Below are 26,648 nucleotides of genomic sequence, written 5' to 3'. Positions count from 1 at the left end.
TTTACCATTCTGTACACTGAGCTGACATGTCTCCCTATTTGTCTGCTTCATTGGCCTCAGTTCTACCCGTTGGGAGCCACATGAAACCAGTCCTCTAGCTCAGTGGTTTCTAAACTTGGCTCGTCATCATTTAAAACAAAAGCTTCCTGAGCCCTCCTGTGGATATTCTCACTCTGCAGTTCCAGGGGCGCACCTCAGTGTGGCCTGTCTTGCACCCACTCTGCCTTCTAGTGACAGCACCTCCATCTGCACTCGCATACATGGAACCAAGCCTCTCTCTTGCACACAGTCTTGATGGGACTGTCCCCAGGTGTCCCCAGGACACATTGTGGAACCAGCCAGGTTTGTTCTTGCTCAGGAATTTGATTTTTGAGCAGAGAGGCACAAGGTTGGGAGGAAACAGGAGCTGACGTCTCCAGAGAGTGTCCACAAGTCCCTGCCTCTTAGGTCCTGGCAGAGCCCTGGGTCCTGACCTCTCCTAAACTCGGGTCTTCATGGTTTTTCTTTTCATTCTGTGAGCCTCCCACATATTTTCAATAAACTCCCATTTTGCCAAAGTCAGCCAAAGTAATTTCCTTTTCTTGCAAACAAAGAACTCTATCCAATACAGAAGGTGAGGGTGGTGCCTGGTAATCTGAATGTCGTTCTGATGGAAACAGTCTTTTGGGGACCGTGATCTTCGTCTATTGTCATTGTTTGACTTATGAAGAAACTGAGGCCCAGAGAGGAAAGTGGCTCCACTGAGATCTCACAGCATCAGCAGAGAAGGGAGAACTTAGGAAGAAACAGCACATATCAGATTCCTCCCCACATTCCCTTCTGCTCAAAGACACTTCCCCCAGATTTCCTAGCCACAGTCTCAGAGGGTGAAGACTCCACCAGGGCAGGAGACAACTCTTCACTGTTTTCCCCTCTCTCCCTCTCTCCCTGCAAGAGCAGGGTAGGAAGCAGCAGGGGCACCAGGCCTCTGGATTGGATGGTGGGGAGACCTCACGGAGAGAGGTCAGCACTTGAAAAATTCCTCAAGTCAAAGGGCTCGGGGCCTGGGTGCCACACAAGGCCCTCACTGTGTGTGTACATTGTCCTCCTGATAAAAGGGGCCGGGCCTGGGAAAACGGCGCTGGTGTCCAGGCGACGGGGCAGGCTGCTGGGGAATGCCCAAGGCCCCTCCCCGCCCAGGCACCAGGGCGGAGGGAGGGGGAGTGGCAGAGGGTGCCCAGAGTGGAAGGACGAGTCCAGAAGTCCAGCACGACTCCAGGCTGTGTGAGGTGGCCCCTGTGAGTCAGCAGATGAAGGGAGTAGGAGGGTGGCAAGACCCCTCTCATCAAGACTTTCTTAGCTCCCTCTCCCTCCACCTCTGGATTTCCCCACAGGGAACCCGCAGGGCCCGTCCTTGTTCAAGGAGAGTCTTAGGGGTGGGGGAAGTGGTGGAGGGAGGCATAAGGATTTTGTTTCCTAGAGCCAAGTGTCTTCAACAGAGAGGTGTGTATCCCCCATTGAGCCCCCCCAGCCAACTCCAGGAGGAGGGGACCAGCTTGGCCCCCATCTTCCCACCTTCGGAGTAGAGACTGTGCCAGCCTACCAACATCCAGACACCCCTCCTCCAGGGCTTCTAGGAGACAGCTCTCAATCATATCCAGCTGAACTGAGAAACATGCCAAGTGGCTTCCTTCCCCCTGGCTCCCGGTGCTATTATATTCACTAGCAATTAGGGATTGCAATTAATTGTTAATACCAGTTACCATTTCAGTGCCTGTACGGCAGCTAAGCCCAGTACTAGCCCCACCCATGCCATCACCTCTAACTCTACAGTGACCCCTCGTGAAAGATGTCCCGCGATCCGATCCTGCCTTACACCTGAGGAATGTGAGGCTCAGAGGTCAGACTTGCCCAAGGTCACGTAAGTGAGTGAGAGAACGGGGGCCCAGGCAGCCTGCCTCGAGACTGTCCACTTGGTTTTGCTCCTGCCCTGCTAGTAACTGAGATTGTGCAGTCCTCATCACAGGCAGGGAAAGCTGCTTCCTGAGCATGGGGTCGACTGGGGGAGCCTGGTTTGGCTCCCCAACCAGAAAGCAAAAATATGCAAAGGCCAGCCTCTCACTGGGCCCACGTTAGCAGGGCTGGGCACTGTCTCTCGTTGCCACCTCCATCAGTAGCGTGGCCAGATGAACTAGTGGACACCCAGTTAAATTTTTTTTTAATATATTTCTTAAAATATTTATTTATTTATTTGGCTGCCCTGGGTCTTAGTTGTGGCATGCGGGATCTACGTTACCGCGTGCGAGATCTTCGTTGCGGCATGTAGGATCTTTTTCTTTTTTTAGTTGTGGTATGCGGGATCTAGTTCCCTGACCAGGGATAGAACCCGGGACCGCTGCATTGGGAGCACAGAGTCTTAACCACTGGACCACCAGGGAAGTCCCAACACCCAGTTAAAGTTGAATCCCAGGTAGACAACAGATAATTCTGCAGTATAAGTAAGTCTACACCAAATATTGCATGGGACATACTTATACTGATTCATTGCTTATCTAAGTATTAATCGGGCATCCTGTATTTTTATTGGCTAAAACCGACAACTCTACCCAAAACCTCTGCCGTTGATGCCAGTTCTGGGTTAATGCTGCTCCCCCACCCCCCCAGAAGGTGGCACAGTGGGAAGTGGAAAGTCCTGGTCACCCTGGGGCCAATTAGGTCACAGCAAGGCTTCTACGGCTGCCAAGACACCCTGCAGTCCTCGCACCTTCACTCAAGCAGCCTGAAGCAGCTCAGCTCTAAGGTGGAGGCTGGAGCCTTTGAGTTATCAGCTGGGCAGGAAGGAGTAAGGAGCCTGGGGAATAGCATGGAAGTGTCTGGTACCCTTCCCGAATTCCAGGGCAGCTGAGTGCTTTCTGAGAAAGGCTCCCCCCCGGGGCATCCTCAATCCTGAACTTTCCCTTAATAATAATAACAGCCTTGGCAAAAGCATCCATTTGCTTGTTAATTATATCTTCCATTTATCCTATTGTACCAAGTTCAAGGCACTGTGCCAGGCTCCGGGGATATGGCGGTTAAACGAGAGGTCTAAACTCTACCTCCTGGAGCTGATGTTCTAGAGCAGAACTGCGTCACAGGTGAACAAACCATCACACCGAAAACCACCCATGGAGGAGAGGGACAGAGTGCTCTCACTGGAGCCTCGTACCTCCCTGTGAACTCAGCGGTACGGTGAAGGGGGTGGCATTATGAGCCCACTTTACACATGATGAAACTGAGGCTCAGAAAGGTAAAGCAGCTTGGCCAAGACCTCACAGCAGGTGAGTGGCAGAGCTGGCACTTCAATCCTGACCTGCCACCTGCCAGCCCTGAGTTCTCTGCATTTTATCTTCTTCCCCATTTTTAACTCTCTTGGGGAATCATGTCAGGCATGTGCTAGGAAGTCACACTTTAATATCAAAACACAGGGGAAAAGAACAGAAAAGACCCTGTCGGAGCTCCCTTGGTGCTTTAAAAACAGGAAAATAGTCCAAGGGCCACTTCTGCAAAGGGTCCAACTTCCAAGCTTGAGCTCAAAGTGTCTGGTTGGCTGCAGGAAGCCCCTCTTCCCCTGGCACCTTAACATTCTGGCTGCCCAAAGGCGCTGGTAGGGCAGGGCTGCCTAACTCGAGGTGGGTGCTTTCCTCTGAGGATGAGGTCACCAGGATCCTGTGCTTGGCCACAGTGCTGTAACAAGCAGTCCTGCCCTCAGACACCGAGCATGTGTGGGTGTGTGCACACATGTGAGGCTCCAGAGCCCTGCTCCATGGGCTGACACCCTGTGCTCAGGTGGGAGAGGGAAGAATGATAAGAGAACAGGGATGCCCAGCCTTGCCAGCTGGATGGCCTGAGCTGATCCAGATGCCACCAGCATCTGCTCTCATTTTGGGCTCAGAGCCTCAGTTTTCCTTATTATTAAAATGAGAATAGTAATAGTACTCCATACAGTTGTTGGGAGGATTAAATCAGAGAATCTATGAAAACCATTTAGCACAAGGTCTGGTCATAGTGCACAAGTGTTCGCCATATGACCATGATGAGGACATGACCCTATTCCCAAGGAGCTCGTGGTTTATTCTATTCATTTGTGTGTTCATTCATTTTTCAACCAAGATTTTTCAGCATCTACCTCATGCAAAACACTGAAACCCTGGGCAGTGGTCAGCAGGAGGCAGGTCACCATGCGAAATGCCTTTTAAAAAGTTAGTTCCATTCAAGTCCCAGCCTACCACTCTCCTGCTTTGATTCCTCAAGCAGGTGCATGGTCTGTCTGTACTCTGCTTCCTCACCTGTAAAATGATCCCCAGTAAAATCAGCAAGTGCAACGTGCAGTGGTGTGCTGGCAAATGCTTAACAACTGGCTCTCTGGGGAGACCTAAATGCCTGGTTTGTAGCACTTGCCAATTTCCGTGGTGTAAATGCTCTCACCATGGCCACTGTGACTTTCTGTTGGATTGAGTAGTAAGTGAGAGAGGGAAAAAGAGGGTTGAAGAACGCCACCAAGGTCACTCCTCAACTTCACTGTCACACCTTCACCCTTGTCATTACCAATAACATCACCTTCAAATCACTCATTCAATCAACAGATGTTTCCTAGCACCTATTATCTGCCTGCCCTGTTCTAGGCGCTGGGATACAAAGATAGCAAGTAGGCATGCGTGGGGTGGTGGTCATGGGGACACAAATTATCACACAGCATAAGAACTCTTGGTGAATCTAGACATGCACAAGGTGCTTTAATGAGTATCATTAGCCATCATTTAGTAGAATGGTATAGCCTCACAAACTCCAGGCTGAAAGCATAGTAGCTAAGGGGTGTTTCAAACTAAGAATCCTCTTTTCATTTCCTCAACAAATAAAATAAAAAAGAAATCCTAGGCAAGGGTGGAGAATAAAAGGGAAGGTAACAATAGATAATTGTTGAAAGGGAATAGCAGACATTCTGGGAACAAGGACCACCGGTGAGGCGAGAGGAGAGGAGGGTTCCAGAGGCCACTGGAGGGAGGGGTGGAGGCCAAGGCTTAGCTGCTCTATGCCCCCTTCACCCCAACATCCCCTCCCCAAGCCCATTCGGGCTCCTGAGACCTTGCAAGTAAAACTGAGAGCAAGGAAGTACACTCAACCCTGACCTGGTTATGAACAATCTTTCTTGGGGTCATATTCAATGTTCTCCTTTTGAAAAACCAAACCTAGGGTTCCAGTACATTGTTAATAATTTAAAAATTCATCTGTTTATGAATCTCAAATAGCTGCCTTACAGTTATTCTAGCTATGTAATGGAAAATAGAGAGCCAAGACTTCATACACAGGTGAGTAAAACTGGAAACCCCTCAACTGTATGTACTATATTGCTGACTTCTAAAGTAAGGTGAGTTTCAGGCCCCATGATGCCCAATAAAGGTTGTCCTGATTGGACTGGGTTGGGAACAATGACATATGCTAATTGAAAATATACTATGTGTTAAGCACCAGGGATACAAAAAAGAATAAGACATAGACCTTGTTCTTGCAGAAGAGACAGCCACCTAAAGCTAATTATAATACAGTGTCATGTGTGCTGCGGTGACACAATGGAATGTATTTTAAGTTATCAAAGGAGGTAGTTATTAGCACTGTTGGCAGGGTAGGTGTGTCAGGGAAGAATTCAGAGAAGTGACACTTGAGCAGGCTTTTAAGGATGAATGGGGATTGGCCCAGTGAACAAGATAGGGAAGGGTATTCCAGGTAGCAGGGAACAGAATGTGCTAAGGCAGAGGTGTGTTTGAAACTACAAATCATTGCTATTCCTGCAGAATAAGCAGCAAAGCAGGAAGTGGAGTTGGAGGCAGAACTAGAGGGAGGGCAGACCTGCTTATGACTCTGACTTTGAACCTGAGGGCAATGATGCACCACCAAATGGTTATAAAAGGGGATACATGGTGGGGCATGGGAGCAAACTGATCAGATTTGTATTTTCAGAAAGATGATACTTTGGTGGTAACATGAAAGGTAACCAGGAGGTGAGGTCAAGGCTAGAGGCCTGCGACCAGTGAAACTGATGGAAAATTCTAGGCAAGTAGGGCTGAAGAAAAGTGAGCTTGAAATGCTTTTGTTTTATTTCTCCTTTCCCCTGTGGTTCTCAAGGCTGACTGATCTCCCGTCATCCCAGAGGACAGCACCAGCTTTAGTTCAGACCTACTACTGAGCCAGACCTTACTGGGGGGTGATCCTGGTCCAAAGCTTCCCAACATCCTTGATGTAGACAGGCTCACCTCTGGGGCAACCCCAAAAGCTGGTGGGATCTTAAAATGCTCGGCCACGAGTCCTTCTTCCCAGCAAAGGTGGCTTTGGGACCCTCTGTGTCTCCTCAGAAGATGAAAAGTCCTCCCCTCCCCACCTCACGCCCCTTCTCCCGTTCACTGGCCAGGTATCAGATCATCCTTGGGGGGCCCAGGCTGGTTCAGAGGGTATGCAAGCTGGTCTGTCAGGAAGCAAGAGTGGGAGGTTCCTGCAGCTCTCTCACCCACGAGGAAACCTGACTCTGCAGCAGGGCCCTGGACCGGGAAAGGGCTGACGGAGAGAAGGAACCGGGGCGGACAAGGAGGGAAAGAGAGCCACGTTGCTCCTGGTGGATTCAGTCTCAGTCCACGTGGTGGATCTTCTCCCCGCTCATTACCATCTCAGAGGAGGAAGAAAGGGGCTGTGTGAGCTGGCTTCTCCCCTTCAACAACTTCCTCCTCTCAGGAAACAGTCTGCACAGTGAAGGAGGGGCTGGGCAGAGGGCTGACCCCAGGCAGCGAGGCTCTGCCAAAGCCACCCAGGGAAAGTGGGGCTGGCCCGCCACCTCCTGGCCACTCCTGGTATCAGGGGGACAGGCATCCTTCGGGAACTCTGCAGGGAAGGACTGGGGTTTAAGGCAGCCAGCATCAACTTGGGAAGCTGGGAATGTATTTGGAAAGGCTTGCAAGTTCTTAAAGGATCTAGGATGGAGTTCTATAGGAGAAGCTGTTACGTGCGGGTAGGAAGTCTCTGTCACAAACATCCAACGAGTGCAGAGCCAACTTCCAGGTGACATAATGAGTCTCAGTTTCTCACCTTTCCACTTTTTTAACCACTGAGAGGCAAGAAAAGGACTGCTGTTCTCAAGACTTAATTAACCTGTGGGCATATGAAGCGTGACTGAAACAGACTGGGAGAAATTCCTCTGGCCAAAAATTGTGTCCCCCACCAGGGTGCACAGCCTAAAATTCACACATTGGTCTTGCCTGTGGATTAGAGAGATTGAAGACCAAAGTCAAAATTTAAATGTTACTTGGCTGAGGCTATTCATGGCATTTCAGTCTCATTCACTGTGCGCCTACACTATACTACATACCATATGGGCACTGTGGGGGACAGAGATTAATTAATAAGACCCAACTTCATCATCTGAGAGCTAGCAGGGAAGAGTGATCATTAGAAAACCTTAGTACAACAGGGCTAAATCCTAATCCACTCTGTCTAATAGTGGGCATAAAGAAATTAAATAGGCATGCCTACAGGAGCTGCTGTCAAGATGATTAATATTGCACAGAAGGTAACAATAGTCTGCAATAATAATATACACTTAAATAGCACTTACTGTCTACTAGACACATCCTAAACACTTCTATAGTAACTCAGATTTTAACCGCACTTACATATATTAACTCTACAGGTAGGTACTATTTTATTCCCATTTAGATGCAGTAACGTTCAAAGGTCATATAGCTATTATGGGGTAGAGATTTGCATCCAGACAGCTCTGAAGTCTGAGTTCTTAACCACTGCACCATGCTGCCATTTATTAGGTCAGCCTCCACACAGGGAGCAACTTTTTTGACAAATACCCCCCATCACCATACCCTGTTATCCCTGACTGAACCAGGGATAACACAGTCGGCAGAGAACACTCAAAAGCAAGGTCAAATTGGGTTAAAGAGAAACAGAGGACTGCAAAGGCCATGTATGCATTTTGATTACCAGGCAGATAGGCAGCAGGATTGCACAGGCAAGAGTGCATGGAAGCAACACCTCTGCAGAAATCAACCCCTTGGCTCAGAACCTAAACATGATGCTTTACACAAGAGCATGAGCAGAGATGAACAAGGCTTCATATAAGACCCTTCAAGCAAGCAGCACCACTGAAGACGATTCAGGCTGGGTCAGAACAGAGGCCAGGCACATGACTACCCTGGTTAAGATGAAGTGATTTCCTCGCAAGAAAATAATGGCTAATGTCTGAACCTGCTGGACATGCTTTAATGTTAACTGTATTGAATACGTTACAAACTATAAGTATCCCCCACTCCAAAGTATAGGCTCAACCATTCCCAACCTGAGTTAACTTCTCAAGGAATGAATGTGAGTGCACACATCTGTGATAGAATAACAGAGCACCTGGCATGCTCAGGGAACTAAATACATTAATTTATTCATTTAATACATATTTACTGGATGCCTACTTTGTGGCAGCTTTTCGAGATGCGTGCAGAAAACCTTGCCCTCCAGCTCCCATGGCCATCCCATGGGTCCACTGTCAGAATTGCCCTGGATGGTGTGCTTCCTTGTCTCCACATTTGGGTTTACTTCCTGGACTACAAATTCTATGTCTCCAACTGGAATGATAATATTTATCATATCTTTCTACCAAAAATTTGGAGTAGAGACCTCTTTTCCACCTGCAGTTCCATGTGTGCAGGGCCTGTTCATTACCTACCTGAGTACCTAAGACTGTTATTTGCACTCAGTCAGTGCTCAGTAACTACCTGTAGAACTACTGCTGCAATAACCTTGACACATGTGTCCAGTCTCTGCCCCCCAGGATGCTTACCAGCTATCGGGGCGGGGCATACCTGGGAAGAGACCGGAAGGGTTGTCATTTCTGCCTACCTTTGCTGTTAAGAGGACAGGTTCTGGAACAAGACTGCCAGTACATGAAAGAGTAGGGATGCAAACTCACGCACTCTGTTCCCAAGGGTTTCAGATAAGGACTGTGGGCCTTTGTTGGTTTCTTTTACCCTCATAGCAACCCCATTCAATGAGAGAGCATGGCTGAAGCCGAACGGGGTCAAGCAACTTGCCAGAGTTACTGCAGATTTTAAGTTTTCCATTTTTAGAAAAGTAATACAGTGCATATACCATATATTCTATAACACTTCCAGTGGGTTCTGGGCAGTACCCCATATCAAATGTATTATGATGTTTGCAGCAAATCATATGAACAAGCACAGTGAGTGGCACAATGAAGACGACTATTACAGTCTAACTTTCCTTCAGATCAGGTTTTGTTGCCAAATGGGTTATAAACTATTTTCTAGGTTTCAGAGCTTTTTAGATTTTGGATTTGCAGGTGAGAGATTTCAGACCTTAAATACAAAGCCCTTTGGACAGAGTGTGGCACAAAGTAGCTGCCATAGTGCTTGGCATTAGTGGCCTTCCCTCCTGCCAGTCTCTGATACCACAGAGCCTCTCACAGCTCTTCCCCTCTCTCTCCCCCACAAGTGAGATAAGCCCCATCTCCGCTCCTGCCCCTGGGGAGGGGGCACCTGCAGAGTCCCGCTTACCAGTCTGTGTGGGCATCATCGATCACCAACAGGATCCTGGGCCTTTGAACAACAGGCGTGGAGGGACCTGGAGGCTCCATCAGCCCCAAGGGGGCCTGAGAGGTCTGCCTCATGGCACTGGAGAAGGAGCTAAAAAGGCTGGATCCTGGAGAGGAGAAGGAGGCTGCCAGGGGCTGGGGGTGCCTCCTCTCCATGGCTGGGGATGCAGGGGAGCTGGTGGAGCTGTCTGGGCGCTGCAGGTCTGTCATGTAGCCGTTCGGCAGGTTGGCCACAAAGCTGCTGTCCGAGAGGCGTCGCCGGAGGAAATTCATGGCTGTGAATGATGAGATGGCTTGTTCCTACTCAGACTGTCTGGGTGAGGCCCAGAACACAGGCTGCCAGGGAGAGGGAGTGGTAGGGTCTCGGGCAGAAGAGCCAGGGGAGTCCCACGCAAGTCGGCTGCTGCTGTCTTTTTTTACCTGTGGAAACGGGCCAACAAACACATTAGTGGAAATGACCTCAGCCCCTTAAGGGCAAACAGATGATGCCCCTTCCTGCCCTGCTGCTGGGGGCAGTGCAAAGTGGGACATCTTTTTGGCAAGGCATTTGGCGACATCTAATTAGACCATACCCTTTTAACCTACAATTTCCATTTTCCGGAATTCTATCCCAAGAATGAAATCCGAATTACAGAAAAAGCCTCTTGTACAAACGTATTTATCACAGCATTATTTACACTAGCAAAATACTGGCAAGTATCTCAACGTTTGACCACAAGATAATGAACATGTAAACTGCAGCACAGTCATTCAGCAGAACCTTTTGTGGCTATTAAAAAGAGGTATTTAAAAAGGGATTTTAGTAACATAGAAAAAATTTTATGTTGTAATTTAAAAGATCATGATACAAGATTATAGGTACAGAATGACTACAACCACATAAAAGTTGAAATAATAAAACTTTGGAAAGAAAAAGACATCAGAATGTTAACAGTGACTATATTTGGGTAATGCGACTACAGGGTTTTTTGTTTTTTCTTTTTCTTTCCACTTACCTATGTTTTCCAGATTTTCTAGAATATTTATAGCTGCGAACTGAATTGTGTCCTTCAAATGCATGTGCTGAAGCCCTCATCAGCAATGTGCTGGTATTTGGAGAGGTAATAGGGTTAGATGAGGCCGTGAGGGTGGTGCTCTCATGATGGCATTAACGTCCTCATAAAAAGAGACACCAGAGAGCTTGCTCTGTCTCTACCCACCATGTGAGGACACGGGGGAACGCAACAGTCTACAAGCCAGCAAGAGCGCTCTCGCCAGACGCCAGCCATGCTGGTGCCCTGATCTCAGACTTCCAGCCTCCAGAGCTGTGAGACAATAAATTTCTGTTGTTTAAGCCAGTCTGTGGTGTTTTGTTATGGCAGCCCCAGCAGATTAATAAACAAATGCATTCTTTTTCTGAACAGAATACAGTAAGTTTTAAAAAACCAAACTGTTCATGTGAGATCAATATATCTCATTGAGAAAAATGATTGTTTATATCATGCAATTCGACCCCACCTATATTTTTTGTTAAAATTATATTTTTGCTGAGGTAAAATTTACTTAGAGTGAGATGCATAGTCCATAAGTGTACAATTCTTGGAGTTTTAATAAATGTATACACTGGTAGAAGATTTAGTATACTCCAATCACCTCAGGAAATTCTCCTGTGTCCCCTTCTGGTCAATCCACACGTCCTCATAGGCAAACGCTCTGCTGATGTCTGTCATCGTATATTAATTTTAGCTATTCCTGAACTCTATATAAATGTGATTGTGTATTATTCTTTTATGAACAGCTTCTTCCCCTCAACATAATGGTTTCAAGACTCAGCTATGTTGTACGTATCAAGAGTCATTCTGTTTTTTATCACTGAGTAGTGTTCCGCTGGATGAATAAACCACAAATTGTTACTACATTCTCTTGTTGATGGATGTTTGAAATGTTTCCAGTTTGGGAGGTATTCTGAATAGAACTGCTCTTAGGATGTTTTATTTAAGTAATTTTGTGGAGAGAGAGGTGGGGAGAGGGAGGGGCGAGGAGAGAGAGAGACAGAGAGAGACAGAGAGAAAGGTTGATTGAGAGATTCACTTTTTCTTTGGGAAAATACCTAGAAGTTAATTTGTTAGATCATAGGGCAGGCACATGTTTAATTTTTTAAGAAACTGTCCAAAAGCTTCCCATAGCGGTTGTGCTATTTTGCACCTTTCATCTGAGAGTTCTAGTTGCTCCAAATCCTTACCAACCTTTGGCTGTTGTCCATCTTTTTAATCTTAGCCGTTTTAGGGGGTGTTAAATAGGATCTCACGGTGTTTTTAATTTATTTTCTCTGACACCTAATGAGGATAAGCAACTATCACGGGTTTACTGGCCATCGATATATCTTCTTTGGTGAAGTGTCTGTTCAAGTCTCTGTCCCATTTTGAAAAATGGGTTGTTTACATTTTTAATTTATTTTTAGGAGTTCTTTACACATTCTGGATATAAGTATTTTGTCAGATATGTATATTGTGAACATTTTCTCTCAGTCTTTGGCTTACCATTTCATTTCCTTCATGAGTATAAGTCTGGCAGAATAAAATAACTCTTACAAAAAAGTGAATTGTTACTCAAGATAAAAACATCACAATGGAAAAAAAAATTATACCATAGGATGAGACCACACTTCCATATTTTGGTTATTAGGAGTATTTTATCTATACATACAAAAAATACGTATATATGTGCATATGTATACACATTTATATGTACATATATGACATCTATTACCTCTATCTGCAGATCTTTTTATAAACAGAAATTTAAAATTTTTATGAAGTCCAGGTTACCAAGTTTTTCTTTTGCATTTAGTCCTTTCTGTGTCTGCTTTTAAAAATCTTTGCGAACCTCATGATCACGATGATATTGTCTTATAATTTCTTATAGAAGCTTTATAGTTTTAGCTTTTCTGTTTAGGTCCACAGTCCATTAAAACTTGATTTTTGAGTGTGAGGAGAGGTTCATTTATCCAGTTTTCCAGCACCATTTATGAAAATATTTTTCCCAAATGAATTATTTTGGTGGCTTTGTTGGCACCAGTTGACTGCATGTTATCTATTTCTGGACTTTTTATTATGCTCCATTGATCTGTTATCCTTACACTGTCTTGCTAACTGTGGCTTTATAGGCAGTCTTTAAATCAGGTAAAGTGAGTCCTCCAACCTATATTTGCTTTCACAAGATTGTTTTGAGTATTCTAGGTCCTACTTTTATGTACATTTTAAAGTCAAGTTGTACAAAAACGTTTGTTGGGATATTGTTTGGGATTATGTAGAATCTAGCTCAGTTTGGGTAGAAGTGACATCTCAACACTATTGAATTTTCTACCTCATGAACATGTTAGAGCTTTCTACGTATTAAATCTTCTTTAGTTTCTCTCAGAAATGTTTTGTGATTTTCAATATAGAGGTATTGCACCCATTTTTTTAAAGCTGATTCCTAACAATTTCTTTTGGGCTTTTTTGGATGGTATTATAAATACTCTCTTTTCTAAGTTTTATTATCCATTTGTTTGCTGCCAACATCATATATTTGCCAATTATTATCAGTATAGTGACCTGACAAATTCAATTACTCTCTTTCATGATTGTTTACAGATTCTTAAGATTTCCATTTAAACAATCATGCCATCTACAAATAGAGACATGTTTACTCCCCCATTCCAACCTTTTACTTCTTTTACTTCTCTTATTACAGTTGCTAGTCCCTCCACTACTGAATACAAATAATGAAAGCAGACAACTTATCTTGTTCCCCATTTTAGGGGGAAAATGTTCAATATCTCACGTTAACACAATGTTATTAGCTATGGGTTTTTCATAAATGCATTTTATCAGATTGAGACAGTTCCCTTGTAGTCTTAGTTGGCTGAGAGTTTTTATCATGAATGGATGTTGAATTTGCCAAGTGATTTTCTAAATCAATTGAGAGGATTATGTTTTTAAAAATCATTTATTTGCTTAATGTGGTAAATTACATTAATTGATTTTCAAATGTTAAATCAAACTTGCATTCCTAGGATAAATCCCACTTAGTCATAGTGAATTACCTTTTTAATATAATGCTGGATTCAATCTAAGAATATTTTATTGAGGATTTTTTATGTCCATGTTCATGAGAAATACTGGTCTCTGATTTTCTTTTTTGTCAATGTCTTTGCCAGGTTTTGGTATCAGAATAATATTGACCTCACAAAATATATTGAGAAGTGTTCCCACCTTTTCTATTTTCTGAAAGAGTTTGTGTAATATTGGGTTTTTTTCCTTAAATTATTGGCAGAATTCAACAGTGAAACCATCTGGGGCTGATTTTTTTCTATGTTGGAAAGTTTTTAATAATTATCTCAACCTCTTTTATAAATGTATTCATATTCTCTGTTTCTTGTTATTTCAATATTGGCAATATGCGATTTCAAGCAATTTGTCCATTTCATCTTAGTTGTGAAATTTATTGGCATAAAGTTGTTCATAATATTTCTTTACTAACCTTTCATTTTCTGCAGGGTCTGTAGTAATTTCCCCTGACATTCCTGATACTAGTAATTTGCTTTTTCTCTCTTTTTGATTAATCTGTTAGGCATTTAAAAATTTTATTAATCTTTTTTTTTTTTTTTTTAAACAACAGCTCCTGTTTATTTTTTTATTTTTATTTATTTATTTATTTATGGCTGTGTTGGGTCTTCGTTTCTGTGCGAGGGCTTTCTCCAGTTGCGGCAAGTGGGGGCCATTCTTCATCGCGTTGCACGGGCCTCTCACTATCGCGGCCTCTCTTGTTGCGGAGCACAGGCTCCAGACGCGCAGGCTCAGCAACTGTGGCTCAAGGGCCTAGTCGCTCCGCGGCATGTGGGATCTTCCCAGACCAGGGCTCGAACCCGTGTCCCCTGCATTGGCAGGCAGATTCTCAACCACTGCACTACCAGGGAAGCCCTATTAATCTTTTAAAGAAACCACTTGCAGCTTTTTCTATTTTCTCTATTATTTGTTTTCTATTTCACCTATATCTGCTTTTTATTACTTTCTCTCTTCTTACTTTGGGTTTAAGGCTTTTTTCTATATTCTTAAGATGGAAATGTAGATCATTAATTTTAAACCTTTCTTCTTTTCTAATATAAGCATTTAAAGCAATGCATTTCCCTCTGCACTACTTTAGTTGAATGCAGAAATTTGACATGTTGTATTTACACTGTCATTCAACTCAAATTATTCTTATTCCTTTCTAATTCTTTTTGACCTATGTGTTATTTAAACATATCTTTAATTTTCAAACTCCAGTGCTCTTTCAGATATTTTATTGTTATTGCTTTTAATATGATTCCGTTATGATTATTGAACATAGTCTATAATGTTTTAATCCTTCAACACCTTTGACATCCACTGAGATTAATTTTATGGCTCAACGTGGTCTATCTTGATGAATGTTTCATTTGCACTTGAAAAGAACATGTATTTTGCAGTTGCTGGGTACAATGCTCTATAACATCAATTAGATCATTGTTAAGTCAAGTTCCCCAGGACACTGACTCTGCCGGGATGATTTGGAAGCAGAAAGTTTATTGGAGAGTGTCTCCATGATTAACAGCTGTGTGCAAGCGTGAAAAGCACACATGGGCTGAAGGAGGGGTTGAACTGGAAAACAGTTTTCACAGAGGCCTCAGTTGATCTTACTGGGAGCATGGATTTGAGGCATCTCTTCAGATTTCCTCATTTTCCAGCCACTCTATTAGCCTGTACTCTGCTACTTGTCAAAGCAATAAAACTGCAGCTTTCTGCTTTTTGCTTTCAAGGGAAGAGCCACATCAATGTGAATCTCACTTGGCGGGAGCCGCTCCCTTCTTTCAAGGGTTAAATCCCCTCCAGATTCCACCTACTTTCTGTTTCTCTCCAGGAACCTCAAATAGATTCTTTTAAATACTTTACCCAAAGCTACAGTTATCATCTATGAGAGGGTTACTCCAACACAAGCTACTGAGCTATTATTGGATCTGAACCTCTTCCATCTTTCAAATACTGGATAGAAAAGGCAACAAACTGTTAAAGGGACCTTAGAGATTATTTAACAATCCCTTCTTTAGGAACTCTGGTCGACCTTACACTGGTGGGAATTCCCCGCCTTCAGAAGAATCACCTCATTATCTTTTGACCAACTCCAAGGTTCGTCAAAGGCTCCTCCTATAATTTCTCCCACTGCAGGCCCCAGGGGAGCTTACAGTCTGGTAAGGGAAACAGATAATGGAGAAATACTCACGGATTGGGGCAATACACAGAGCACTTCAACAGAGTTAATACACTTCAATAGAGTTAACCTCTGTTGTAGAGATTAACATGGGGGGAGGGTCAGGGAAGGCCTCTCTGAGGAGGTGACCTTTAAGCTGAGATGTGAGGGTGAGGAGAAAGGGAAGAACACACACAGAGGCCCTGAGGTAGGAAAGAGCTAGGCACATCTGATGAACAGAAGGAAGGCCAGCTCAATCAGAAAATAAGAGGGAGATTTTTTTCTTTTGTAAGAAAATGTTTAGCGAAGTAGAGAGAGGCCAGATAATGAAGGGCCAACCTGAAAATAATTCTGATTTTATTCCAAGTGTGAAAAGTAAGCCATTGGATGGTTATAAGCAAGAGAGAGACGTCATCTGGTCTGCCTGGCCACTGTGCGGAAAACAGACTGTAGAGCAAGTGCGTGGAAGCAGCCAGACAAGTTAGGAGGCTGTTACAATCACTTGGGTCCTTACGTATAAAAAAAGGGAGTTGGATTATGTGATTTCTAGGGTGTCTTCCTGTCCTGTGAGCCACTGACTTCCTGTGCCACTAGACACTGGACATCTCTTCAATAACAAACTTAATTCGATGGTGGGACAAGGTGAGGATAAGGGGGATTCTGGAAGGAAGGCAGTGGGAACAGAAAGGCAGGAAGACCCTGGGATAGAATCCTTCCGGGATAGAATCCTTCCGGGATAGAATCCAGCAGGCCAGCTGAGTGCTCAGCCCCATGCTGCCCCACCAACAGCCGCTAGAGGGCAGGAGTGACCACACCAGACAGAACAAACAAACATTTCACAAAGCAGCAACTTTGCAGGCATACTTTTTGGAGGCTGTGGCGGGAAAGAAGACTTCACTGTGAAGAATTAAATAAAGGTTGGAGACTTCTCACTTGTCAGTGGAGCCACACAACTGAAGTAAGGTGTAAATCATAGGGATGCAGGTTTTGCATCAAAGCATAAACAACTCCACAGAGTGAGAGCCGCCCCACAGTGGCACCAGCTACTTTGGGAGAAGATGAGCAACTGATCGTGAACTGGACAGGAGAGTGGACATCTCTGCTCAGGTGTCTCACAGACACCCAGACTCACTTCCTTCCTCATCCTCTGATGAATTTTATACCTGGGCCCCCCTCTTCCTCCCGGAAGTGCCACTATCCATCCATTCACTGTGGCCAGAGACTCGAGTCTCATACTTCACTCCTTCTTAGCCCTCAGCGGTTTCAGCCACTCAGGCACCGGGCGCTGTCAACTTTGTCTCCCGAAACATCCTTAGTATCATCCTCACCCCTCCCTCACTCCTATCATAGTCTTGGTTCACAGGCTGCTAAATTAAAAAATGGACCAAAGACCTTAACAGAGACCTCACCAAAGATATACAGATGGCAAGTAAGCACACGAAAAGATGCTCCATGTCATCTATCAGTGGGGAAATGCAAGTTAAAACAACAAGGAGAGACCATCACATACTTAGCAGAATGGCCCAAATCTGGAACCCTGGCAACACCAAAGGCTGGCGAGGATGTGGAGCAATGGGAACGCTCATTCATTGCCAGTGAGAATGCATGATACACCCACTTTGGAAAAAAGCTTGGTGATTTCTTATACAACTTAACATACTCTTACCATACTACCCAGCAATCATGTTCCTTGGTATCTACCCGAAGGAGCTGAAAACTGACGTCCACACAAAAAACCTGCACCAGGATGTTTACAATAGGATGTCTATTCAGAACTGCCAAGACTTAGAAGAAATCAAGATGTCCTTCAGAAGTGAAGGGATAAACTGTGGTACATCCAGGAAACTGAGTATTATTTAGTACTAAAAAGAAACTGTGTCACTGGCAAAACCCGTTAACAATTCCAGGGAAGTAAAAATAGATTCTGGGTAATAAAATAAAATCTAACCTTTTTTTCTCCTTTGTGTTTAGTCTAGTTTCACTTGCTCACAGGAAACCGCCTGCAGAAGCCTGATACTCAGCACTTCAGACCAGAGTTCCCAGTGCAAAATGGCTGCGCCGACACTTCAGCTCGGTGGGCTGTGCGCAGAAGCGCTGTGAACGGCGCCTCACTTCAACACGGCGGCGGCGGGCCCCGTGCAGGAGCGCTGGGCACGGCGCCTCACTTCAAGATGGCGGCGGCGGGCCCCGTGCAGGAGCGCTGGGCACGGCGCCTCACTTCAAGATGGCGGCAGGCCACGTGCAGGAGCGCTGGGCACAGCGCCTCTCTTCAAGATGGCGGCGGCGGGCCGTGCGCAGGAGCGCCACGCCCCACACTGTGATCAGCAGCACAGGGAGCAGCATAGCTGCGCCTGACCAGCAAGAACTCTGCCCCCTCCCTGCTGACAAGAACCCTATAAAGTGGGGGCGGGGGGGGGGGTTTGTTTTGTTCTGTTGGCCGCTCCGCAAGGTTTGCGGAATCTTAGTTCCCCACGAGGGACTGAACCCGGGCCCTCTGCAGTGGAAGCACAGAGTCCTAATCCCTGGACCGCCAGGGAGTTCCCTGGGAGGCGTGGATTCCAGAGAGTGAGCTTGCACCTTTCCATCCTTTGATCAAAGGATAAAGCTTTCCTTTGCTTCTAAACCAAACTTGGTCCCGCTCTGTTTGCTCGAACAGCACTGAGCAAACAGCACCAACTCGGGAGAATGGTAACAAAACGAGCTGTCAAAGCCATGAAAAGACATGGAGGAACCTTAAATGCATGTGACTAAGTGAAAGGAGCCAGTCTGCAAAGGCTGTGGTACTATGTGTGTATGTGATTCCAACTGCTCTAGAAAAGGCAAAATGACGCAGACAGCAAAATGGTCAGTGGCTGCTGGGGATTGTAGCGGGGCGGGGGTGTTTGCAGTGATGGAGAGGATGGAGAGGCAGAGCACGGAGGATCTTCAGGGCAGTGAAATTACTCTGTATGATACCATCATGATGGATACATGTCCTTAACACATTTGTCCAAGCCCATAGAATGTACAACACAAGAGCGAACTCATGTACAGTATGGACCTTGGGCGATTACAACGTGTTGAGTTAGATTAATCAATTACAACAAATGTACCACTTTGGTGGGGATGTTGATAATGGGGGAGCCTGTGCATGTGTTTATGGGTTTTCTCTGCACCTCAAGTTGTTGTGAACCTTACACTCAAAACACAATGCCTTATTGAAAAGAAAAATAGGGATTCTTTAAGTGCAAGACCCCTACCAAACCCAGGCTAAGGATGACCATGGCTTTAGCACTCTGGTGCTGGACACAGCTGGACCGAGCCAGTAAGCCTGAAGCTTAAGCTCACGGACTCTGGAACCCAACTGCCTGTGTCTAATCCCAGCTCTGCGACCCTACTACCTACACAGCCTCTGGTAAGTTTTCTAACTTCCCTGGGCCTCGGTTTGCTCATCTGTAATATGGAGATAGTACCTATGTCATAGGGTTCTTGTGAGAATTAAGTGACTTAATATATGTAAAGTATCTGGAACAGCTCCAGCACACGATGAGCAGTATGCATTAGCTGTTGTGATCACACTGACTGCTTTTTAGACAGTGTGCTTCCCATTGCCAGAAGGTCTGGCAGCGTGGTCAGCTTTAGTTTGCGAGGCAGTGTGGCAGGGACTTCAGTATTCATATGAGAACAGGCTTTGGATGGATCTGACTTTGAGACCCGGTCTGCCTCTTACGGTCTGCCTCTAACGGCTGAGTAACATCTTGGCCACAGGCTTTTGATCTGCAAAACGGGGATGCTAATCTCTGCCCTCCCTAATCCACAGGTCTTTGAGCAGAACAAAATAAAATGCACTAAACTGCTTTTTTCAAAATGCTTATTTTTTTAAGTTAACGTAGGGTAAAACTGACTTTTCTGGTGTACGCATAGAACCACCACCACAACCAGGGTAGAGATTAGTTCCTTCACTCCACGGGAAATAGCTTCTTAATCTTTAAAGTGCTCTGCAAATGTTGATAGCATGGTGTTTCACGGGCTAACACCTGGCTCTCCTACAGTGGGACACCAGATAAGGAATATTCAAGGCCTGGCACGTTTCTTAGAACATTAAAGGAAAAGACAAATTCCAGTGTCTGAACTTCCTGATCATCAGCTGCCTTTGCACTGGCTGTTCCTTCACCTGCAACATTCTTTCTACAGATACCTGCATGGCTCACCCCTCATCTCCTTCAGATCTTTGGTCAAATGTCACCTTCTCAGTGAGGCCTCCCATGACCCCCTAATGTTAAACCATCCGTCACTTTGGATCTCTCTTACTCTGCTCCATTTATTCTTTTTTCCCCAGCATGCATCACCTTCTATAAACTATACAATTGACTTACTTGTTTTTCTTATTGTTGGTTCCTCTGCTCCCTCTGATAGAATGTAAGCCCCCCTAGAACAGAGATCTTTGTCTGATTTGTTCACTAATGTATCCCTAGCACTTAGAAAAGTGCCTAGCACATAACAGGGGCTCAATACATATTTGTTGAGTGAACCTGCTTAAGACAACAGGAATAAAATTAAACTATCTTTACCTTTTGTTTGCAAAGACTAAATGTGTAATTGTATAAGAGAAAGCATCCATCCCAGTGGATGCCTATCAGCCTAAGCTGGACCACAGCTGGAATAACGGGAGCGCATATCTGATTTCATTTTTTAGTGACTTCGTTCCCCATGAAAAGACACCAAGACTCATAAGTTTTCTCTCTCCATCTTTGACTCAATGAGTGATGAAAGATTTTCTTTTTCCTCGCCTACTAGGAACCAGCGTTTGGGCAATTAACAACTGCTAAAACCCTTTCTGCCTGGGCAAAAAGTTTAAAAATTCATGGAGATAACATGGGCTGAGCTTCATCCATATATTGATGAGCACAGGCAGTGCGGGTAATCCAGAGACTGTGCCACTCAAGTTGCAGAGCTAAGAGATGCTTAACTTCCTGAAAAAAGGTCAAACACGCATCTCCTGAGGGAGCAGCTCCATTTCCACATAAAAGATCTGCCGGGCCTTTCATCCTCCGAGCTATGTTCCAGCCACAGCTACATGCAAGTGTGTGCCGTCTTTGATGACTTCAAATCCACTCACACAGGCCTTGATCTCCTGTGAGTGGCAACACTCTGGTTCCCACAGGTGGGACACTGTAGGTCCCCAGCCAAGAATTTGGGCTTCGGAGGTAGGATTTGTAGGTGAGTGAGCTTTTGCAGCAGCAACTCCCTCCCCTTGGTGGAGAGCGCCAGCGTGTCAGGAAATTTCATGGGAGAGGGTTTCCTCGAGGTCGAGAGAGGTGAGATTTTTTTCCATGTATTAGCAACTACCCTCCCCAACCTGAAATATATCCAAATAGAGACATGCCAAAAGAGGGTCACAAAAAAATATTCATGCACATGAATATTTACATTTAGCAAATTAAAGCTTTTAACCTAAAATTATAAAGCAACTATAACTGTGGTATCCACAAAATAATCACAGGATATTTACTTACAAACATAAGTTATAGAACTCTCCAAGCAGCCCCAGGTGGGACAGAAGTTTGGCGTTATCTGACAATCACACCGGCTTGTCTCTGATTTATCAAGACCTTCCTCTGAAGGTCACTGTCAAACATCTAACCCAAGGCCCTTGGTAACCTGTAGTCTGGAGCTAAATGGCCATCTTGGGTCCCTCTCATTGCTGCCCATGATGTGCCCTTCAAAATAAATTAAGGTGATTTCTGGTGACATTAACTTACTGTAAAATAAAACAAAATACAAACCACCTGTGGTTTGGGGGATATATTTCACAATATTATTTCTAGGCCTTTTCATCCTAAGCTGGAGCTGGAGAGGTGCCCACCTTGGTGATCATCTGGAAGGCTGGCCCCTCTGGGCAGGATCCTGTCCTGAGGGTGAACTGCTCTGCCCCCCTCCCCCCTTTGTATTCCCGCCTATCACGCTCAAGCCCGAAGACACCATTTCACTCACAGGCCTCCCTAGTCTTCTTCCTCTTCTGCTGCTTCTCCACTGCTCCGTGGATTCTGCCTCTTTAACTGCCTCTGGAATCCAATCCCTCTGGAATCCATCTCTCTCTTCCCCTCACTGCCGGGCCACCCTCAGCTCTCCCAGGTCAAGTGCTATATACCCTGCAGGCCTGCTTCCCCCTCCAGCCCCTTCCCCACACTGCAGCCAGCTGACCTCTCGAGCACTTCAACTGGACATGATCACGTCACTTCCTGCAGCAAACTTTCCCGCACTTGCCCGTGGCCTACACCACAAGGTCCTTCACAAGTCCTCTCACCTCCAGCTCGGAACAGGCCACCCTTGCCCCAGTCCGGCCTCATCTCCCTGCTTTGGCTAAATCTCACTCATCCGTTGACTCAGTCTTCCCTGAGCTTCTGCTCTACTTATGCCGAACATGGGGCTCCCTGAACCTGTGGGCCCACTCTCAAGGGCAGCTCTCACACATGCAGCGACCTCTGCTTGGCTCAGCCTTGTCCTCCTTCACTGCACGGTTAATTTAAGTCGCCCCCTCCTTCAGAACGCATCGCCTGCGTCACTCACTCAGGCTAACCTTCCTCACCACCCCAGCATGCTGCAGGCCGGGTAAGGGGGTGTTTCTTCCCCTCACAGGCTGATGGCTCTGTCGACTTAAAGTCTCAAACTCTAATTATGTACCCATATCTCCTGGGACGCTTTCTAACAATAGAAATTCCCGGGCCTCACCCTCAACAGCTCTGGAAAAGTGGCCCAGAATCTGCATTTAACAAGCTCTCCAAATGACCCAAATGATTTGCTGCAGTTGGTCTACCACATTTTGGGAAACACTTCTCCAGACCAGAGTCTCTAAAGATGAGAAGTGCATCCCCTGGGGATTTCCAAGAGGATACATTGGAGTGCAGGGCAAGAAAATTGTTTGAAATTTTCTTTCAAAATTTTCAATCTCATCCCTAAATTTCTTTTTTGTGTGTACTCTTTATGAGCACAATTATTAGCAAAGTAGTCATGATTTATAAATAAATATGCCTATGTTGGGGTGGGCAATTTTGTAGTTTCAATAATCAGCCACAATTCTTCACCCCTCCCAGGATCTACACAGGTTGCCAAGTGACTCAGCAGTTCCTTCCACTAGTAGCTGACTCCCCTGCCCCCTGACCTTGGGCCCAGCTATCAGACTAGTTTTGGCTGATGGAATGAGGGCAGGCCTGACAGTGTAGCAGTTCTGAGCCTGACCTAGTAGGTATCATGATGTGTTTCTACTTGCCCTCTTGCATCTCTGCCATTGCCATGAGAAAATGTTCCATGGGCATGTTCTGTGGGCTGGCCCACGGATCTAAGGAGGAGAGACACGTGGAGAAGACCTGGACTCAGGCTGCATCCCAGAGCCACCCAGACGAGCCTGGCCTACATTAGTCAACTCCCAGTCAACCCGAAGACACGTGAGCAAGACAATGTTTATCATCTATGCCATCTGGAGGCTGTGGTTGTTTGTTATATTAGTGGCTCCTGATACAGCGATAATTGGTTTAGATTTTAGGCTCACTGAGGACAGGGTCTGTATTTCACCTCTGCATCCATTGCAACTTGTAGGCAGTCAGTAAATAACAGAAGAATGAATGAATGAATGAATGGATAGAATCTCTATTTCCCGAGAAAATCCTCACCAATACTCTCTGTGGCCCTGTTTGAAAAGATTTATGATGAACTCACTTTTCCAAAACCAACTACAAAGGCTGGGGCTCTTAGGGCTCCCCAGGGCACCTTTTCTGCCAGTCAGACACAGAGCTTGGTGTCCAAGGGTACTCCAGGCTCTTGCATAATCCTGAGATCAAAATACTGACCCTATTAACCATAAAATTAAACCTCTGAGTGGTCCAAGGGCTGACCTTGGCCTGCTTCTGTTCTTTTCTTTGACCAGTTGGGCTCTTCATTTCACCAGCCCCCACTAATCCAACAAGACCCTAGCATCTAATCTCTGCTTTAAATTCATGACTGCCTGTTGCCTGTGGGAGTCACAACTTCCCATCTCCTGGGACAGCATCTGAGACTCCTAGAACTATGGCTGCCAGGCCCTTCTACTTGTTTGGAAACCTTAGCCCTAGCCACTTCCAGGATCAGGGCTGAGAATGCTCTGCTCCCTCCTTCCCTGCCAAAGAAAACCCAGAAAATCTCTGTGCCCTGATTTTATTGAGAAAACCTGGCTATTGTATACACTGAGAATAATTAGTATCCAAGGAAACATCTGAGTCTCTGTACACATCAGTGCGAGTCTGACTGCGGAACGGCTTACAGATTTCCTTGTGCCGATCACAGGTCCTTCCTTATCAGTGCCAGGCCTAGAAGTCAGCTGTGCAATGCTAATTTCCACCAACTTCCCCAATGCCCAAGTCCCTAGAGAGGGATCTGCCCAAAGGTCCTCTTGCCCACATTTCATTCTGTAGCAACAGACCAGAAAACAGAACATTTGGATTCTCTCTAAATGAAGTCAGGAAATTTTGAGGTTTGGGTATGCCACTAGGATGCAGAGTGTGGCTGGGAGTAGGGGAATGCAATGGAGGTCCCCTGATGGTGGGCAACTAGGATCTGGAACCTTCCCCCAGCAGAGCTCCCCATGCTTCATCCTGCATGTGGGGCTGCTCAGAAAATGCAAGTGGGGCAGCATCAACTCCATCATTTTGTTTTTAATCCCATTTTCATCTGTGCTTTCTTTTCTTCCCTCTTCCCTCCATCACTTCTTCCTTCCCTTCCTTCTTTTCCTCCTTCCTGATTCTTTATCTTCCATCCCTCCACTTTTTCAGGAACTAATTTGGAATGTGAAAAAGAGTTGGGAGTTAACACTATTTCTTATTTAATACGGAACTTCCTTCTGTAGTGTTTCCAATGTAAAATTAATTGCTATCATTCATTGAACACCTATGAAGTGCCAAACACTCTGCTAGGAGATACAGATATCTCCTCTATATCTATATCTATATCTATAGAGAGATATATAATATCTTTACCTATATTCTAATTCAGATACTAATCAAAATCCATCATGGAGGTATTTTTGTTTCCTTTAAAAAAACAAAATGAAAACCTCAGGGGGTTAAGTTACTTTTCCAAGACCAAACAGCAGGTCAGTAGCAGAAGCAGAATCCATTTCCACATACTGCAGTGCCTGAAATTCTGAAGTGGAATCTTAAGAGGTTCTAGTGCAACTACCTTATTTTATGAACAAAGAGATAAGAGCCTAGCAAAGAGCAGTGAGTTTCATTTAACTCCGATTCATTCAGTCATAACAACTTTATGAGATATAAACCAGTATTAACATCATCTCTGTTTTAAAGATGTGGAAACTGAGGCACAGGGAGATGAAGTGACTTGCCCAAGGCCTTATGTCTGGTTAAATGGTGGAGCTGGGATTCAAACCTAGGCAGTCTGGGTCTCCCAGGGTCCAGTTTTAGCTACCCTATGCTGCCTTCCTACAATGAAGACTGGATAAGAAAGAGACAGGGACAGAACACAGGGGGAACCCAACTGTGACACCCAGGAGCCTGCCCTGTCCCCTCCAGTTTCGTCGTTAACAGGGACTGTATGTGGAAACCAAATTCCACGTGAGTGGAGGGAACAGAGAGTGGAATGGCCTCGGGAGTTCCTTGTGCTGATCATAGCTCCATTCTTGTCAGCACTGGGCCCAGAAGTCATGTGTGCAATGCTTATTTGCACAAGCTTCGGGGAGAGCCCTGCTGCTGGCCTTTTGCATGACTTGGGGGAAAGCTGACAACACAGCTGCTAGCATGGCCAGAAGAGCATCTGAATCACTGCTGCCCAGCAAAAGGCAGATCGTTTTCCAGGGCAACTGTGGCCCAGATTTACAGCACTTAATTTCCAGTCTCTAGGCTGGGTGATCCATGATGCTTGCTGGGCAGAGGGAGGGCGTCAGTGAGCAGGGACTCGGTGCCAGACCAGCCGACATGGAAGTATAACAACAACCGTGATAATGGTAGTGCGCTGGTGGTGCTGGCGGTGGCTACCATTTACTGAGCCTCTGTGGGGAGCCAGGGACTGCACACGGATGGCCTGCAAGTGGTCCCCAAGCCTCACAACAACCCTGCCCAGGAAGTGCAATCACCCCATTTTACAGAAAAAGAAACTGAGGTCCAGAGATGATAAGTACTTTACTCAACCTGTAAGTAATCATTACAGTTCTGTCGGGTACTGTTCTAAGCACCTGACCCTATTAACTCATGCCATATCCTTCCTCCAGCCTTATGAGGTAGGTGTGCTGTTCTTACCTGTACTGTACAGATGTGGACACTGGGCCCCAGAGTTATACTGCTGACAAGGGGCAGAGCTGTGATTCAAACCCAGGCAACCTGGCTCTGGTGGGCACGGCGGTAACCACTGGACAGCACTGCCCCTCCATGGTATCAGGATGCAAACCCAGGTCTGTCTGGGGCCTATCGATTTTCCATCACATCATGGTGCCTTGGGCCTCCGTGAGCCTGGCATCTGTCTTCTTAGGTACCTTAAACTTAGCTCAGTTACACAAATCTGCTTAGGGTTCACCATCCTGTACGCCCTGCACCCCACACAATCGCTTCACATTTCCATTCCCTCTGCCTGGCACGACCTTCCTTTGCTTTCCTACATTCTTCAGCTGGTTACTTCTGACTCAGCTTAACCTCTTCTACTCTGGGGAGGCTTCCCTGACTATTCTCACCAACCAGTTAGGACTAAGAGAGCGGCTCTGTGTCCCTGCGGAGGCCTGCACATGCCCGTCACTGCAGGTTTGGAGAAGTGACCAAGTCTGGCTGCAGACTCACTGAGTTGGAGA

The 26,648-nt window shown here is 45.7% G+C and overlaps 1 protein-coding gene across 1 annotated transcript in view; it reads right to left on the bottom strand.

The window, feature by feature from the left end:
• SYN3 (synapsin III) overlaps positions 1 to 26,648 on the bottom strand; it is a 453,717-nt gene that overhangs the window by 407,466 nt on the left and 19,603 nt on the right. Inside the window, exon 2 of the mRNA XM_007165717.2 lies at positions 9,579 to 10,036. Within this exon, the coding sequence (XP_007165779.2) occupies positions 9,579 to 9,889 (311 nt within the window). The 5' untranslated portion in view covers positions 9,890 to 10,036. The remainder of the gene's footprint in view (positions 1 to 9,578; positions 10,037 to 26,648) is intronic.

The sequence above is a fragment of the Balaenoptera acutorostrata genome, chromosome 11 (genome assembly GCF_949987535.1).
Source record: "Balaenoptera acutorostrata chromosome 11, mBalAcu1.1, whole genome shotgun sequence".
Lineage (NCBI taxonomy): Eukaryota > Metazoa > Chordata > Mammalia > Artiodactyla > Balaenopteridae > Balaenoptera > Balaenoptera acutorostrata.
Note: the sequence above shows the minus strand (reverse complement) of the source record. Positions and strands in the feature narration are given on the sequence as shown.